The sequence below is a fragment of the Somniosus microcephalus genome, chromosome 15 (genome assembly GCF_052327205.1).
Source record: "Somniosus microcephalus isolate GS21.2 chromosome 15, FLI_Smic_1.0, whole genome shotgun sequence".
In the NCBI taxonomy this organism is placed as follows: Eukaryota; Metazoa; Chordata; class Chondrichthyes; order Squaliformes; family Somniosidae; genus Somniosus; species Somniosus microcephalus.
Genome location: NC_141001.1, coordinates 125109675 through 125127516, shown reverse-complemented (window position 1 = coordinate 125127516; position 17842 = coordinate 125109675). Strand labels below are relative to the sequence as shown.

Here is a 17842-nt window from a genome sequence, read left to right as displayed (position 1 = left end):
TCCCAGTTATGTTTAGGATCAATCACTGGACACAGACAACAAGAATAACTTTTAACAGGTCTTTACTATTCGGAGGTCAGGGCTGAACTGCCCAGCAAATCCTTACACAACACTTATATACCGGTGTGGTCACCACCGGTATTACAGTATACAGCAGCCAAGAGAAAGTAGTACATCTCTTAAAGTAGTTCTCTTAAGGTGGAACAGGTTACATACACCACAGAAGCAGATTCAATAGTAACTTTCAAAAGGGAATTGGATAAATATTTGAAGGGAAAAAATTTACAGGACTCTGGGGAAAGAGCAGGGGGGAGTGGGACTAATTGATCAGTACATTTCCGGCCCAACGTGGAAGGAGGCATTGCTGGATCTGGTTCTGGGGAATGAGATGGGTCAAGTGGAGTAAGTTTCAGTAGGAGAACATTTAGGGAACAGTGATCATAGTATCATAAGGTTTAGATTAGCTGTGGAAAAGGACAGGGAGCAATCTAGAGTAAAAAAACTTAATTGGAGGAAGGCCAATTTCAGTGGGTTGAGAACGGATCTGGCCCGGGTAAATTGGAATCAAAGATTGGCAGGCAAAACTGTAATCAAACAATGGGCTGCCTTTAAAGAGGAGATGGTTGGGGTACAGTCGAGGTACATTCCCATGAGGGGGAATGGTAGGGCAACTGAAGCCAGAGCTCCCTGGATGATGAAAGAGATAGAGAGTAAGATGAAGCAGAAAAAGAGCGCGTATGCCAGATGTCAGGTTGAGAAAACAAGTGAGAACCAGGCTGAATATAGAAAGTTCAGAGTTTAAGTGAAAAAGAAAATAAGAGGGGCAAAGAGAGAGTTTGAGAATAGAATGGCAGCTAACATAAAAGGGAGTTCAAAAGTCTTCTAAAGGCATATAATTAATAAGCAGATAGTAAGGGGGGGGTGGGGCCGATTAGGGACCAAAAAGGAGACCTACGCATGGACGCAGAGCCCATGGCTGAGGTACTAAATGAGTACTTTGCATGTGTCTTCACCAAGGAAGAAGATACTGCCAAAGTCATAGTGAAGGAGGAGGAGTGGAGATACTGGATGGGATAAAAAATGATAAAAATGAGGTACTAGAAAGGCTGTCTGTACTTCAAGTAAATAAGTCACCAGGACCGGATGGGATACATCCTAGGATGCTGAGGAAAGTTAAGGTGGAAATCGCGGAGGTTTTGGCCATAATCTTCCAATTCTCCTTAGATGCGGGGGTGGTGCCAGAGGACTGGAGAATTGCAAATGTTACACCCTTGTTCAAAAAAGGGTGTAAAGATAAACCCAGCAACTACAGGCCAGTCAGTTTAACCTCGGTAGTGGGGAAGCTTTTAGAAACAGTAATCAGAGACAAAATTAACAGTCACTTGGACAAGTGTGGATTAATTAAGGAAAGCCAGCACGGATTTGTTAAAGGCAAACCATGTTTAACCAACTTGATTGAGTTTTTTGATGAGGTAAAAGAGAGGGTTGATGAGGATAATGCGGTTGACGTGGTGTACATGGATTTCCAAAAGGTGTTCGACAAAGTGCCACATAATAGGCTTGCCAGCAAAGTTGAAGCCCATGGAATAAAAGGGACAGTGGCAGCATGGATACGAAATGGGCTAAGTGATAGGAAACAGAGAGTAGTGGTGAACGGTTGTTTTTCGGACTGGAGGAAGGTACACAGTGGTGTCGGTCGGTTCTAGGACCACTGCTTTTCTTGATAACTTGGACTTGGGTGTACAGGGCACAATTTCAAATTTGCAGATGACTCAAAACTTGGAAGTATAGTGAACAGTGAGGAGGAGAGCGATAGACTTCAGGAAGACATAGACAGGCTGGTGGAATGGGCGGACATGTGGCAGATGAAATTTAACACAGAAAAGTGCGAAGTGATACATTTTAGTAGGAAGAACAAGGAGAGGCAATATAAACTAAAGGGTACAATCCTAAAGGGGGTGCATTAACAGAGAGACCTGGGGGTATATGTGCACAAATCATTGAAGGTGGCAGGGCAGGTTGAGATAGCGGTTAAAAAAGGATACGGGATCCTGGGCTTCATAAATAGAGGCATAGAGTACAAAAGCAAAGAAGTTATGGTGAATCTTTATTTAAAAAATTGGTTCGGCCTCAACTGGAGTATTGTGTACAATTCTGGGCACCACACTTTAAGAAGGATGTGAAGGCCTTAGAGAGGGTGCAGAGGAGATTTATGAGAATGGTTCCAGGGATGAGGGACTTCAGTTATGTGAATAGACTGGAGAAGCTGGGGTTGTTCTCCTTGGAGCAGAGAAGGTTGAGAGGAGATTTGATAGAGGTGTTCAAAATCATGAGGGTTCTGGACAGAGTAGATGAGAGAAACTGTTCCCATTGGTGGAAGGGTCGAGAACCAGAGGACACAGATTTAAGGTGATTGACAGAAGAACCAAAGGCGACACGAGGAAAAACTTTTTTACTCAGCGAATGGTTAGGATCTGGAATGCACTGCCTGAAAGGGTGGTGGAGGCAGATTCAATCGTGGCTTTAAAAAGGGAGTTGGATAAGTACCTGAAGGAAAAGGGCGGGGGAGTGGGACTAGCTGAAGTGCTCTTGCAGAGAGCCGGCACGGACTTGACGGGCCGAATGGCCTCCTTCTGTGCTGTAATCATTCTATGACCCTATGATAGGCAGTCCCTGGGGAAGATGGGATGTAGCAATGCCCACACAGTTCTCCATACAGTTTCATCCTCCTATTTCTCATCTACATGCTGCCCCTCGGCGACATCATAAGAACTTAAGAAATAGGAGCAGGAATAGGCCACTTGGCCCCTCGAGCCTGCTCCGCCATTCAATGAGACCATGGCTGATCTTGGGCTCAAAGCCTCTTCCCCGCTCGCTCCCCATAACCCTTCACTCCCTTATCTTGCAAAAATCTGTCTATCTCCACCTTAAATGTATTTAATGACCCAGCCTCCACGGCTCTCTGGGGCAGAGAACTCCACAGATTTACGACCCTCTGAGAGAAGAAATTCCTCCTCAGCTCAGTTCTAAAAGGGTGACCCTTTATTCTAAAACTGTGCCCCCGAGTTCTAGATTTCCCCACGAGGGGAAACATCCTCTCTGCATTTACCCTGTCGAGCCCCCTCAGTATCTTATATGTTTCAATAAGATCACCTCTCATTCTTCTAAACTCCAATGAGTATAGGCCCAGCCTGCTCAACCTTTCTTCATAACCCCCTCATCTCTGGAATTAACCTAGTGAATCATCTCTGAACTGCCTCCAATGCAAGTATATCCTTCCTTAAATAAGGCGACCAAAACTGTACGCAGTACTCAAGGTGTGGTCTCACCAATACCCTGGACAGTTGTAGCAGGACTTCCCTGCTTTTATACTCCAACCCCTTTGAAATAAAGGCCAACATTCCATTTGCCTTTCTGATTACTTGCTGTACCTGCATGCTAACTTTTTGTGTTTCATGCACAAGGACCCCCAGGTCCCTCTGAACTGTAGCATTTTGTAATCTCTCTCCATTTAAATAATATTTTGTTTTTTTATTTTTCCTGCCAAAGTGGATAACCTCGCACTTTCCCACATTTTTATAATCCATCTGCCAAATGTTTGCCCACTCACCTAGCCTGTCTATATCCCTTTGCAGGTTCTTTGAGTCCTCTGCACAACTTGCTTTCCCACCTATCTTTGTATCATCCGCAAACTTGGCTACATTACACTCGGTCCCTTCATCCAAGTCATTAATGTAGATTGTAAATAGTTGAGGCCCCAGCACCGATCCCTGTGGCATCCCACTAGTTACCGTTTGCCAACCGGAAAATGACCCATTTATCCCGACTCTCTGCTTTCTGTTAGTTAGCCAATTCTCTATCCATGCTAATATATTACCCTCAATTCTGTGGGCTCTTATCTTATGCAGTAACCTTTTATGTGGCACCTTATCGAATGCCTTCTGGAAATCCAAATACACCACATCCACTGGTTCACCTTTGTCCACCCTGCTCGTTACCTCCTCAAAGAATTCCAGCAAGCTTGTTAAACATGATTTCCCTTTCATAAAACCATGCTGACTCTGCTTGACTGCATTATGATTTTCCAAATGCCCTGCTACTGCTTCCTTAATGAAGGACTCCAGCATTTTCCCAACGACAGATGTTAGGCTAACTGGTCTATAGTTTCCTGTTTTCTGTCTCCCTCCTTTCTTAAATAGGAATGTTACATTTGCGGTTTTCCAATCCGCTGGGACCTCTCCAGAGTCCAGGGAATTTTGGTATATTGCAACCAATGCATCCACTATCTCTGCAGCCACTTCTTTTAAGACCCTGGGATGCAGGCCATCTGGTCCAGGGGACTTGTCATCTTTTAGTCCCATTATTTTACCTAGTACTATTTCCTTAGTGATAGTGATTGTCTTTAGTTCCCCCCTCCCTGTGGCCCCTTGATTATCCATTATTGGGATGTTGTTAGTGTCTTCTACCGTGAAGACAGATACAAAATATTTGTTCAGAGTCTCATGACATCAGGTTCCACATGCCCGCTAGCAACACCCAGCGCAGCCTCACCACAATCTCTCTCAACCCCTGCCAAGGAACAGGATTAGGCCATTCAGCCCCTCAAGCCTGCTCTGCCACTCAATGAGATCATGGCTGATCATCCAAATTCAGTACCCTGTCCCTGCCTTCTCCCCATATCCCTTGATCCCTTTAGCCTTAAGAAATATATCCAACTCCTTCTTGAATATATTTAATGAATTGGCCTCAACTGCCTTCTGTGGTAGAGAACTCCACAGGTTCACCACTCTCTGGGTGAAGAAATCCCTCCTCATCTCTGTCCTAAATGGCTTACCCCTTATCCGTAGACTGTGACCCCTGGTTCTGGACTCCCCGACCATCGGGAACATCCTTCCTGCATCTAGTCTGTCTAGTCCTGTTAGAATGTTTTAAGTTTCAATGAGATCCCCTCTCGTTCTTCTAAGCTCCAGCGAGTATGAGCCCAATCGACCCAATCTTTCCTCATACATCATTCCTGCCATCCCAGGTATCAGTCTGGTGAATCTTCGCTCACTCCCTCCATGGCAAGAACATCCTTCCTCAGATAAGGCGACCAAAACTGCACACAATACTCAAGGTGTGGTCTCACCAAGGCCCTGTACAACTGCAGTAAGACATCCTTGTTCCTGTACTTGAATCCTCTCGCTATGAAGGCAAACATACCATTTGCCTTCTTAACAGCCTGCTGCACCTGTATGCTTACCTTCAGCGACTGGTGCACAAGGACACCCAGGTCTCATTGCACTTCCCCTTCTCCCAATCTATTGCCATTCAGATAATAATCTGCCTTCCTGTTTTTGCCACCAAAGTGGATAACCTCGCATTTATCCACATTATACTGCATCTGCCATACATCTGCCCAATCACCCAACCTGTCCAAATCGTACTGGAGTTTCTCGGCATCCTCCTTACAGCACACACGCCCACCCAGCTTTGAGTCGTCTGCAAACTTGGAGATATTACATCTAGTTCCCTCGTCTAGATCATTTATATATATTGTGAATAGCTAGGGTCCAAGCACCGATCCCTGCAGTACCCCACTAGTCACTGCCTGCCACTCGGGAAAAGAGCCGTTTATTCCAACTCTTTGCTTCCTGTCTGCCAGCCAGTTCTCTATCCAAGTCAGTACCTTGCCCCCAATCCCATGTGCTTTAACTTTACATGCTAATCTCTTGTGCGGGACCTTATCGAAAGCCTTCTGAATGTCCAAATACACCACATCCACTGGTTCTCCCTTATCTATTCTAGCAGTTACATCCTCAAAAAATTCCAGTAGATTAGTCAAGCACGATTTACCTTTTGTAAATCCATGTTGACTTTTTCCGATCCTTTCACTGTTTTCCAAGTGCTCTGCTATTACATCTTTTATAATGGACTCTAGCATTTTCCCCACTACTGATGTCCGGCTTACCGGTCTGTAATTCCCCGTTTTCTCTCCACCACCTTTTCTGAATAGTGGGGTTACATTAGCTACCCTCCAATCCATGGGAACTGTTCCAGAGTCTATAGAATTTTGGAATATGACCAGCAATGCATCTACTGTTTCTAGGGCCACTTCCTTAAGTACCCTAGGATGTAGATTATCAGGCCCTGGGGATTTATCGGCCTTCAATGCCGTCAATTTCCTTAACACCATTTCCCTACAAATACTGATTTCATTCAGTTCCTCCCTCTCATTAGACCCTATATTCCCCGACATCTCTGGGAGGTTATTTGTGTCCTCCTTTGTGAAGACAGAACCAAAGTATGTATTTAATTGGTCTGCCATTTCTTTGTTTCCCATTATAAATTCCCCTGATTCTGACTGCAAGGGACCTATGCTTGACTTTACCAATCTTTTTCTCTTCACATATCTATAGAAGCTTTTACAGTCAGTTTTTATGTTCCCTACAAGCTTACTCTCATATTCTATTTTCCCCCTCTTAATTAATCCCTTTGTCCTACTTTGTTGAATCCTAAACTGCTCCCAATCCTCAGGTTTGCTGCTTTTTCTGGCCAATTTATATATCCTCTCCTTAGATCTTATGCTATCCCTAATTTCCCTTGTTAGCCACAGTTGAGTAACCGTTTTTGTTTTATTTTTATGCCAAACAGGGATGAACAAATTCTATAGTTCATCCATGCGATCTTTAAATGTTTGCCATTGCCTATCCACCATCAACCCTTTAAGTAACATTCCCCAATCCATCCTACCCAACTCCTGCCTCATACCATCGTCGTTTCCTTTATTTAAATTCAGGAACCTAGTCTCTGAGTCAAATACTTCACTCTCCATCTTAATGAAGAATTCTATCATATGATCGCTCTGTCCCAAGGGACCTCGCAGAATAAGATTGCTAATTAATCCTTTCTCATTACATAATACCCAGTCTAAGATGGCCTGATCTCTAGTTGGTTGCTCGACATGTTGGTCCAGAAAACCGTATACACTCCAGGAATTCCTCTTCCACAGTATTGTTACTAATTTGGTTAGCCCAATCTATATGTGGATTAAAGTCACCCATGATAACTGCTGTGCCCTTATTGCACGCGTCTCTAATTTCCCGTTTAATGCCATCCTCAACCTCGGCATCACTGTTTGGGGGTTTGTATACAACTCCCACTAACACTTTCTGCCCCTTGGTATTTCTCAGCTCTACCCATACAGATTCCACATCATCAGAGCTAATATCCTTCCTTACTATTGTGTTAATCTCCTCTTTAACCAGCAATGCTACCCCACCTCCTTTTCCTTCTTGCCTGACTTTCCTGAATATTGAATACACCTGGATGTTGAGTTCCCAGCCTTGGTCACCCTGGAGCCATGTTTCCGTAATCCCAATCACATCATATCCATTTACATCTATTTGCGCAGCTAATTCATCCACCTTATTACGAATGCTCCTCGCATTAAGACACAAAGCCTTCAGGCTTGTTTTTTTAACACTCTTAGACCTTTTAGAATTATTATTTACTGTGGCCATGTTTGATTTAAACCCTTGATTTCTCTGACTGCCACTTTTGCTTTTCTCCTTCCTGTCTTTTGCTTCTATCCTTGTTTCCCATTCCTGTCTCCCTGCACAGGTTACCAATCCCCTGCCATTTTAGTTTAAACCCTCCCCCACAGCACTAGCAAACACTTCCCCTAGGACATCGGTCCCGGTCCTGCCCAAGTGCAAACCGTCCAGTTTGTACTGGTGCCACCTCCCCCAGAACCGGTTCCAATGTCCCAGGAATTTGAATCCCTCCCCCTTGCACCATTCCTCTAGCCACGTATTCATCTGAAATATCCTTCTATTTCTACTCTGACTAGCACATGGCACTGGTAGCAATCCTGAGATTGCTACCTTTGAGGTCGTATTTTTTAATTTACCTCCTAACTCCCTATATTCAGATTTTAGGACCTCGTCCCAGTTTTTACCTATATCGTTGGTACCTATATGCACCACGACAACTGGCTGCTCACCCTCCCCCTCCAGAATGCTCTGCAGCCACTCCGAGACATCCTTGACCCTTGCACCAGGGAGGCAACATACCATACTGGAGTCTCGTTTGCGGCCGCAGAAACGCCGATCTATTCCCCTTACAATAGAATCCCCTATTACTATAGCGCTCCCACTCTTTTTCATCCTGTCCTGTGCAGCAGAACCACCCACGGTGCCAGGAAGTTGGCTGCTGCTGTCTTCCCCCTGATAAGCCATCCCCCAACAATATCCAAAGCGGTATATCTGTTTGAGAGGGGGATGGCCACAGGGGACCCCTGAACTACCTGCCTGCACCTACTACTCTGCCTGGTGGTCAACCATTCCCTTCCTGCCTGTGCAGCCTTTACCTGCGGTGTGACCAACTCCCTAAACGTGCTTTCCATGACGTCCTCAGCATTGCGAATGCTCCAGTATGTATCCATTCGCAGCTCCAGTGCTGCAATGCGGTCTGCCAGTAGCTGCAGCTGGATACACTTCCTGCACACATGGTCGTCAGAGACATAGGAAGTGTCCCTGATTTCCCACATAGTGCAGGAGGAGCATACCACGGTGCCGAGCTGTACTGCCATGACTTACCCTTCAAATAATTTAAATTACCTTTAATCAAATCAATACCACCAATTACACTACAATTAAATGATATACTAAAGGGCCCTTGGTTACTAGCACTAGAAACTATAACCACAAAAAAATTAAGACCTTCTAAACTTTATAAACTATGAACCTTAACTGTCAAACTATAGAGTAGTATAAATACTCCCTGGCCGTACTCACCCAATCAGCTGCTCCCTCCTGCCCACATCACGTTTTGAATCGTGATGTGTCTCTGGAACGCCGCCGCCGGTCTGCAAGATTGGTAAGAAAGCCCGCGAAAGTGAGTTTAAATACTCACTGGGTCTCCGGTCTCACTGCTCCCGACACCAGCCTCTGCAAAGAAAGCCCGCGAAAGTGAATTTAAATACTCACTGGGTCTCCAGTCTCACTGCTCCCGACACCAGCCTGTGAAAGAAAGCCCGCGAAAGTGAGTTTAAATACTCACTGGGTCTCCGGTCTCACTGCTCCCGACACCAGCCTCTGCAAAGAACGCCCGCGAAAGTGAGTTTAAATACTCACTGGGTCTCCGGTCTCACTGCTCCCGACACCAGCCTCTGCAAAGAACGCCCGCGAAAGTGAGTTTAAATACTCACTGGGTCTCCAGTCTCACTGCTCCCGACACCAGCCTCTGCAAAGAACGCCCGCGAAAGTGAGTTTAAATACTCACTGGGTCTCCGGTCTCACTGCTCCCGACACCAGCCTGTGAAAGAAAGCCCGCGAAAGTGAGTTTAAATACTCACTGGGTCTCCGGTCTCACTGCTTCCAACACCAGCCTCTGCAAAGAAAGCCCGCAAAAGTGAATTTAAATACTCACTAGGTCTCCGGTCTCACTGCTCCCGACACCAGCCTCTGCAAAGAAAGCCCGCGAAAGTGAGTTTAAATACTCACTGGGTCACCGGTCTCACTGCTCCCGACACCAGCCTCTCTATAACGAGGAGTATTTTCTTCCCTCTCTTAAAAAGTCCATGTAAATCACAGTGAGAATCACCTGTAATGCTCATTGATATACAACACATGTAGCAACACAAGAATATTCTTTACGCTCTAGTGGAATTGACACCAATAATGGACACTTCCCTCACTATTTACAAACAAATGTGATCAACCAATTCCAATAATCCTCTTTTCTCCATTGCAGTTTTCCAGAAGTTCATATTCATCAAAAAGTGACAAAATGCAGTTAACAAATGAAGGGTACCCGGAGGAAGACAAACCAGAAGAACCTCATAAATCCAGTTGGCTATCGCTGAAGAGTGCTCCCGTCGTAGAATCCACCGCCCTGGCTGCTGTCCTTGACCCGTCAGTGGAGAATAGCAGCTCAACAGGGTCCTCGAAAAACCAAACTGGCCCCACGTCCCAAAGGACCAATGCTGCTCCCACAGCCCACGGGGAGAGCAAAGCATCGAGCTCCTTGGGTGAGCCCGATAATGACGCAGAGGTTAAATCCATTCTCACCAAAGAGAGGAAGTCAGACGAAGGCTACAAATCAGTGTGGTTTAAGGAAGATATCGAGCCGGAAGCGAATGAAGAGCATGTAATCGAGAGGCACGATGATGAAGACGAGGCGGAGGAAGATGAGCGTGGGTGTGGTGACAGGGAGGGAGGAGGCAGACCTGTTGTGCGGTTGATGCAAGATGATGCACTTTCTATCAGCCTTTAGCTCCATAGACAGCTGATCCACCACAGCAAAAAATAACAAATCACAATGATTTTTCTAAATCAATGCATATTATGGGCTGCATTTTCCAGGATGTTTGGAAGAGCCTAGAGCTGCTATTGGTGGCACAGTGCAGGTATCTGCAATCACATGCTTCCCAGAGCAAGTCCACCTTACAATCCAAGTGTCTAATTTACATTGTAATTAAACACAATTCGCCCACTCAATGTCTGAATGACAATTGCTGGATAGTGTCCATATCCAAGCTCACAGGAACAATGATTATCTTCCATCTGAAATTTGGATTTAAATCAAATTGATCCGACATGTATTTTTTAAGTAGCAAACTAGAGGCTGAGTCTCATGCTGATCGAACATAAAACTTTAAACATCTGTGCCGATTCTTTGCTAGAGCAATCCCAAACTAATCCCACTGCCCCGCTCTCTCCCCATAGCCCTATATCAATCCCAAACTAATCCCACTGCCCTGCTCTCTCCCCATAGCCCTGTATCAATCCCCAAACTAATCCCACTGCCCCGCTCTTCCCATAGTCCTGTATCAAATCCAAACTAATCCCACTGCCCCGCCCTCTCCCCATAGCCCTGTATCAATCCCAAACTAATCCCACTGCCCCACTCTCCCCATAGCTCTGTATCAATCCCAAACTAATCCCACTGCCCCGCTCTCCCCATAGCCCTGTATCAATCTCAAACTAATCCCACTGCCCCGCTCTCTCCCCATAGCCCTCTATCAATCTCAAACTAATCCCACTGCCCCACTCTCTCCCCATAGCCCTGTATCAATCTCAAACTAATCCCACTGCCCCGCTCTCCCCATAGCCCTGTATCAATCCCAAACTAATCCCACTGCCCCACTCTCTCCCCATAGCCCTATATCAATCCTAAACTAATCCCATTGCCCCGCTCTCTCCCCATAGCCCTGTATCAATCCCAAACTAATCCCACTGCCCCGCTCTCTCCCCATAGCCCTGTATCAATCACCAAACTAATCCCACTGCCCCGCTCTCTCCCCATAGCCCTGTATCAATCCCAAACTAATCCCACTGCCCCACTCTCTCCCCATAGCCCTGTATCAATCCCACACTAATCCCACTGCCCCGCTCTCTCCCCACAGCCCTGTATCAATCCCACACTAATCCCACTGCCCCGCTCTCTCCCCATCACCCTTTATCAATCCCTAACACTATCAAAACCTCTATTAAATCTCCCCTTACCTTCTCTGCTCCATTGGGAACAGTCCCAGTGTCTCCAGTCTCTCCTCAGAGCTCCAGTTTCCACCCCTGGTGAATCTACTCTATCTGCTGTGACTTTATTCTCCTTTCAGTAATAGAGCACAAAACTGCAACCAGCCTCTAACTGGTGTTTTTATTTTACAAACTCATCATTATTCTTTATGTTTCTTTTCTATGCTGCTATTTATAAAACCCAAAGTTTTATTGGCCTTTTTATAACTTTATCTCCCTACACTCGCACTTTCGGGGAATTCTGTATTTGAACCCCGGGGTGTCTCTGTTCATCCTCACCCTTCATTGTCTTTCCATTTAGTGTTTGCTCCCAGTCCTTGTTTTATTCTCCTAAAATGTATTACCTCCTGCTTCTCCACATTAAACTGCATCTGCCACCTGGCTGCCCTTTCCATTAACTGTATATTGTCCTGCAGTATTTTACCCTCCTCCTCACTGTCAAACCTCCTACTTTTTTATTGTCTGCAAATTCTGAGATTGTGCTCCCAAGACCCAAGTCGAAATCATTGATCGAATAAAAGTGGGCCCAGCACTGACCCCAGGGGTATCCCACTCCCAGCACTGACCCCAGGGGTTCCCACTTCCAACCCTTATCCAGTCCGAGCAACACCCATTCACCACCACTCTCTGCTTCCTGCCTGTCACCAAATTTCTATGTTGACCTAGGCCTCCATTTTAACTCAGGCCGGGATCGGTCTGTGCGGTGGGTGGGAGGGGCTGGGGAAAGCAACAACCTCACATGTTGAGGCCCAGAGAGATTCTGACCCCTGAGCCTCATTTCCAGATCCAGGCTCCAAGTCCCGCATGATCCATGCAGGAGTCACTGGCTGGCCAGCGGGTGGGAGTGGGAATTCGGGGGGCCGGAGTCCATTGCTGGTGACCCATGGCAACAGTCCCCGTCAGTCAGGTGGTTTGTGGGGGGGCGCTGGAGGTGATCGCGATCGTAGGGGGTGGTGGGCGGAGGAGAGTTTTGTGGGAGCTTGCTGTGCGCAAATTGGCTGCCGCGTTTCCTGCATTACAGCAGTGACTGCACTTCAAAAAGTACTTCATTGGCTGTAAAGCACTTTGGGTGCCCTGATGCTTTGATAAGGCGCTATAGAAATGCAGGTTCTCTCTTACCTGGGAGCGATATTAATGGCACCCTGGGTGGAATTACAAGGCAGTAATCTAATCAAGGAATTCAGATAACATCATCAACCTTGAGAACAAATCTTGGGGAATCAATAAACGTCATCTTACTGCTTGAGATTAGATTACAGCCTGTCGTTGTTTTCCCAGTGAAACTTTCCAGCTTTATTCAGCTTGGAATCAATATTTGACGTGTTCAGAGTCCCTGGGTGTGTCTCCAATGGCCACAGTTAGATCTGTTACTGGTTTACCAGAAATCTTAATGGTCATGATGTCGTAACCACAAGAATAATTTTCAGTTGATTCTCAGGAGAGTTCAGGGCTGGTGATAAGCCGGTGTGCGGTGGAGAAGACAATGATCAAGGTCTCGTTTACCCCAGGGTGTTTCCATCAACAGGCATCTCGTGTAGTCTCAGTGCAGTGTGAAGGGTGTAAGAGAGGTGCTGATGTATCAGTCGGTCACTGGAGGGATGGAGCTGCTCCCCTCAAAAATCTCACCGCGTGATCAGAAAATAGTGAAAAGAACTTTGGTAAACTCCACACCTGGAGAGTTTCGGTTTGCCTGATGTGTTGCTCACTAACTCCTAACTCTCCTGGTGTGCAGTTTTCAGTATTCGGTTTGGAGACATGGGACATTAAACAGCCTTTTTATTTTACTCTGCAAACAACAGGAAAGTGAAATAGGATCATCTGATCTGAATTTTTTTAATTAAAAATTGCTTTGTACTATTTGCTAGTGAATGTTGTAATCTACGCACTCCAGAATTGTGTCTGTTTCTCCAATAAATGGTCCAAATGAAATAAAGTATCTTCCTCTCCTGAAATATTGATGCAACAACGTCTGAGATTAATTTAAATCGCATTGCTGTTTGTGGGAGCTTGCTGTGCACAAATTGGCTGCCACGTTTCCTGCATAACAACAGTGACCACACTTCAAAAAGTACTTCATTGGCTGTAAAGCGCTTTGGGACGTCCTGAGATTGTGAAAGGCGCGGGAGAAATGCGAGTCTTTCTTTCTAACTAAATGTTTTTGGATGTTATAAATACACAAATCGTGAATTGGTTGAACGAGCTATTGAACTGATTACAATTGTAGGAATTAAATGGGGTTATAACTGGGGTTATTGCTTCTGGCCAGTCAGAAGTATCTGAGCTGCTCCAGAGCCCCGTGCGGTTTCGAATCGCTCCCCTTTCCTGGTTCTGACCGCTGGACTTATTCAGTAGCGATGTAGATAAAACGAGACTCGTGGTTGGGTGCAAAGAAGACCAGTATTTATTGAAATAAAAAGAAATAAATTGAAAATAATGGATACAGCACACCTATGCTGAATACAGCACTTTTACTTAACGCAGTACACTTTTGCTTACTACAGCACTCTTCTCCTTAGTACAACACTCTTTTACTTAATACAGCACTTTTACTTAGTGCGGCACACTTTTACTTAATACAGTACACTTTGCCTACTACAGCACTCTTTTGCTTAGCAGGACACTCTTTTACTTAAGACAGCACTTTACCTAGTGCAACACTCTTTTACTTAATACAGCACTTTACCTAGTGCAGCACTCTTTTACTTAATACAACACTTTACCTAGTGCAACACTCTTTTACTTAATACAACACTTTACCTAGTGCAGCACTCTTTTACTTAATACAACACTTTACCTAGTGCAACACTCTTTTACTTAATACAGCACTTTACCTAGTGCAGCACTCTTTTACTTAATACAACACTTTACCTAGTGCAACACTCTTTTACTTAATACAGCACTTTACCTAGTGCAGCACTCTTACTTAATAGGGGAGGGGAAAACAGACACAACGAGGGAAAATTGACTAAAATTACTATTTAACAAAATTCCCATTAATTCCCACCCCTAATACCTATCTAGGTTGCCTTGTGATGGGCCAGAGAATCTATGCTCACCAGAGAATGCCTGCTCCATGCCCTTGTGGTCTTAGATTCTTCACCGCCCCGAAGTAGAGATACCCCAGTATTTAAAAGTAACTGTTGGTATTCCACTCCTTTGGGCGGGCTGTCGAGTTGTTCTTCTGTAGGCAGGACACGGAGGCCAGGCGGCAGAGAGAGAGAGAATGGCTTCCCGAGAGGCTATCTTATATACCCTAACTGGGAGCCGAAATCTTCGCGCCCAAATCCGGAAGTATCTGGGCTATACAAAAGGGAATCGATCTGTCCCCATTGACTGTTTGAATAAAGCTGTCTTAGTTTGAAAAAACATGTCTGTTTCCTTAAGTGCTGAGTAAACAGCCCTTGGATGTTAGTGTAAACAAATCCATTGTCCTGCGGTCATGCCCAACCGTAATTGATTGACAGTCTCAAGTACTTAATCTCTTGAGTCAACATTGTAAGAGTTGGTGTAAACAAAGTTCTTTGTTCAATGTTGCAGCTTCCCAAACTGCATTTGATTGACAGTTTAAATACCTCATTACTTCAGAGGCTGTTTTTTTTTCAAATCTCTTGTCAGCCATCTTTGATTTTCCTTCCACATACACACAGGCTTTGTTGTGTATTTTGCCATGAGGTCGGACAGCCATCTTTAATTTTCCTTTTCACATACACACAGGCTGCCCTTTTCTTCTGCCACGAGGTCTGATGGCCATTTTGATGCCCTGGATATTTAAAGGTGTATTCCACCCAGGTTTTCTTTAATCAAAAATATAATCTTCGGGGCTGTGGAGATTTCCCCATCGGATACTAAAACTTGCTTGTAGTGTCCTGTCCAAAGGTGAGCAATAATTTCTGACCCCCCCACATACAACCTTCCCTTATACTTATCTAGATCTATCCTTGATCCCCCGACACCTCTGTAGTGTATGTAACTGTTCTACCTTTAAGAGAACATTTTAGGTGTGGCACTACTTTATCTTGGCTGCTGTATACTGTAATACCGACGGTGACCACACCGGTATATAAGTACTGTGTCAGGATTTATTGGGCAGATTCGCCCTGACCTTCGAATAGTAAAGTCCTGTTAAAGTTACTCTTGTAGTCTGTGTATTAATTCGCCATAATACCTACAGACTTTACAGTGGCGACGAGTTCAATCTTACCCTGCGGCAACAATACTTCTGAAGCAGTTAACGAGCGTCGAGAAGAGGCACCCGCCCTCGTCATTCTGCTGAGAGAAAACTCGAGTCTGCAGAGCAAGGAAGAAGGAAGAATTCAGACACGAAGCCTTCCATCAGCAACAGGCACTGATTGTCCCTTCTGCCATGGTGGTGAGTGAGCCGATCAGCACGAGAAGCAAGTCGGCCATGGTGGCTGTGAGTAAAGGGAAAATAAAAAAAATAAACGGAGGATAAGGGCGGTGAACTCGACCACGGTCGGGGGAAAGGAGCCGGACAGAAGTCGGGCCCAGAGGCGCTGAGACTGGGGCAGCGTGGAGCACGGAAGCCGCGGTACAAGCGGGCTGGGAGACGCAACGGTGTCGTGAGACAGCTAGACCGCGACCGGCGAAAAAGGCAGGGCAGCTACCGAGGCCACGAGGCGCTGCGACCGGGATCGTAAGGCGCGGGAAGATATAAAAATAAATAAACCGCGGTGAACTCAGCCACAGCCGGGGAGGAAAGCACCGGACTGCGAGAGAGCTGGGAGGTGCGATTGGAGTGAAAAAGGCCGGGCAGCGACCGAGGCCACGAAGCGCTGCGACCGGGATCGTAAGGCGCGAAAAGATATAAAAATAAATAAATCGCGGAGAACTCAGCCGCAGCCGGGGAGGAAAGCACCGGACTGCGAGAGGGCTGGGAGGTGCGATTGGAAGCCGCTGAGGGAGAGACAGAGCCCGAGCGAGCGGGAGAGACAGAGCCCGAGCGAGGGAGACTGAGCGAGATCCAGCCCAGCGGCTGAAACTGTTCGCCGTCAACGGGTTGTACCCAGCGCCGGTTGCCCTGCTGAGAAAAGGGAACAAGGAACGCACTGAAGCCGACGCGCAGGCTGCGAACCCCGAAAGCCAGCGGTCGTCGCCCGAGGGAAAAGCTTACCCCTCCCGCCAGGGGAAGAAACGCGGGAAGCCGCCAGTAGGCGGGGAAGAAGACAGAAGCGGGAAACCGCCATTTTGGAAAAAAAAAGTTAAAGAAATATTTCGTTGTTGTTTCTCAGGAAGAGTGTGAAGATGCCTAAGTGTAGTAACATCAACGGTTTCGATTCCGATGTGGAAGATTGGGCCACGTATGTAGAACGCATCGAGATATATTGTAAGGTCAATAAGATAGCAAATTATGACAAAGCTCTAACCTTACTAAACTCAATGGGTGCGAAGACATACGGGTTATTGAAGCATCTTCTATCACCAGCTAAACCGACGGATCAGTCTTTCGCTAATATTGTTGCTGTCCTGAAGGATCATTTTAACCCCGCACCGCTAATGTTAGCGGAACGATCTAAATTTTACGTGAGAACGCAACGAAAAGAGGAAAGCAACGCGGAGTACCTGGTTGAACTGCGTAGGCTAGCAAAATACTGTCAGTTTGGGGTAAATCTGACAGAGGCACTGAGAGACAAGTTCGTGTGCGGGATGTCGAAGGAAGGAACACAAAAACGACTGCTCGAAGAGAACGATCTTACACTTGATAAGGCTGTCCTTATTGCAGCATCTCACGAAGCCGCAGCGAGAGGCACGGTGGAAATGCAGCGGAAGACAGCGGTACTCAGTGTGGATCAAATGACTTCGGGTACAACGAAATGTTATCGTTGTGGGAAGACAACACACGACCAGAACCAATGCTGGTTTAAAAACCAGGAATGTAGAAAATGTGGCAAGCTTGGTCACATAGCTAAGGTATGCCGGTCAGGAAAGAAGACCAGCAATAATAAGTCACCGCAGAAGAAGTACAGAAAGGTACATAAGGTGACTGGGAAGAGTCCAGATGAACAGAATTCGGACTCAGACTCCAACAGCAAGGAACTGGGTAGTCTGAGGATTCACAATGTGAGTAAAGAAGCTGACCGACAAACTATCTGGGTCACACTACAGATTGCAAAAGTCCAAGTGAAGATCGGCGTTGACGGTCATGAATAAGCAAGATTACAAAAAGTTATTCAAACATATTCCCCTACGGGATACGGAGATAGTATTGCAGACATACACGGGGCACAAAGTATACCCCATCGGAAAGATAAAAGTCAAGGTGAGATACAAAGACAAAGATCACCAAGGGATGGGCATGTATGTGC

General features: G+C 45.9%; 1 protein-coding gene across 1 annotated transcript in view; it reads left to right on the top strand.

The window, feature by feature from the left end:
- The window catches only part of LOC147107216 (uncharacterized), a 123766-nt gene extending 110295 nt beyond the window's left edge, over positions 1-13471 (top strand). Inside the window, exon 7 of the mRNA XM_086008421.1 lies at positions 9736-13471. Coding sequence (XP_085864547.1) covers positions 9736-10257 — 522 coding nt within the window. The 3' untranslated portion in view covers positions 10258-13471. The remainder of the gene's footprint in view (positions 1-9735) is intronic.
- The last annotated feature ends 4371 nt before the right edge of the window (positions 13472-17842 follow it).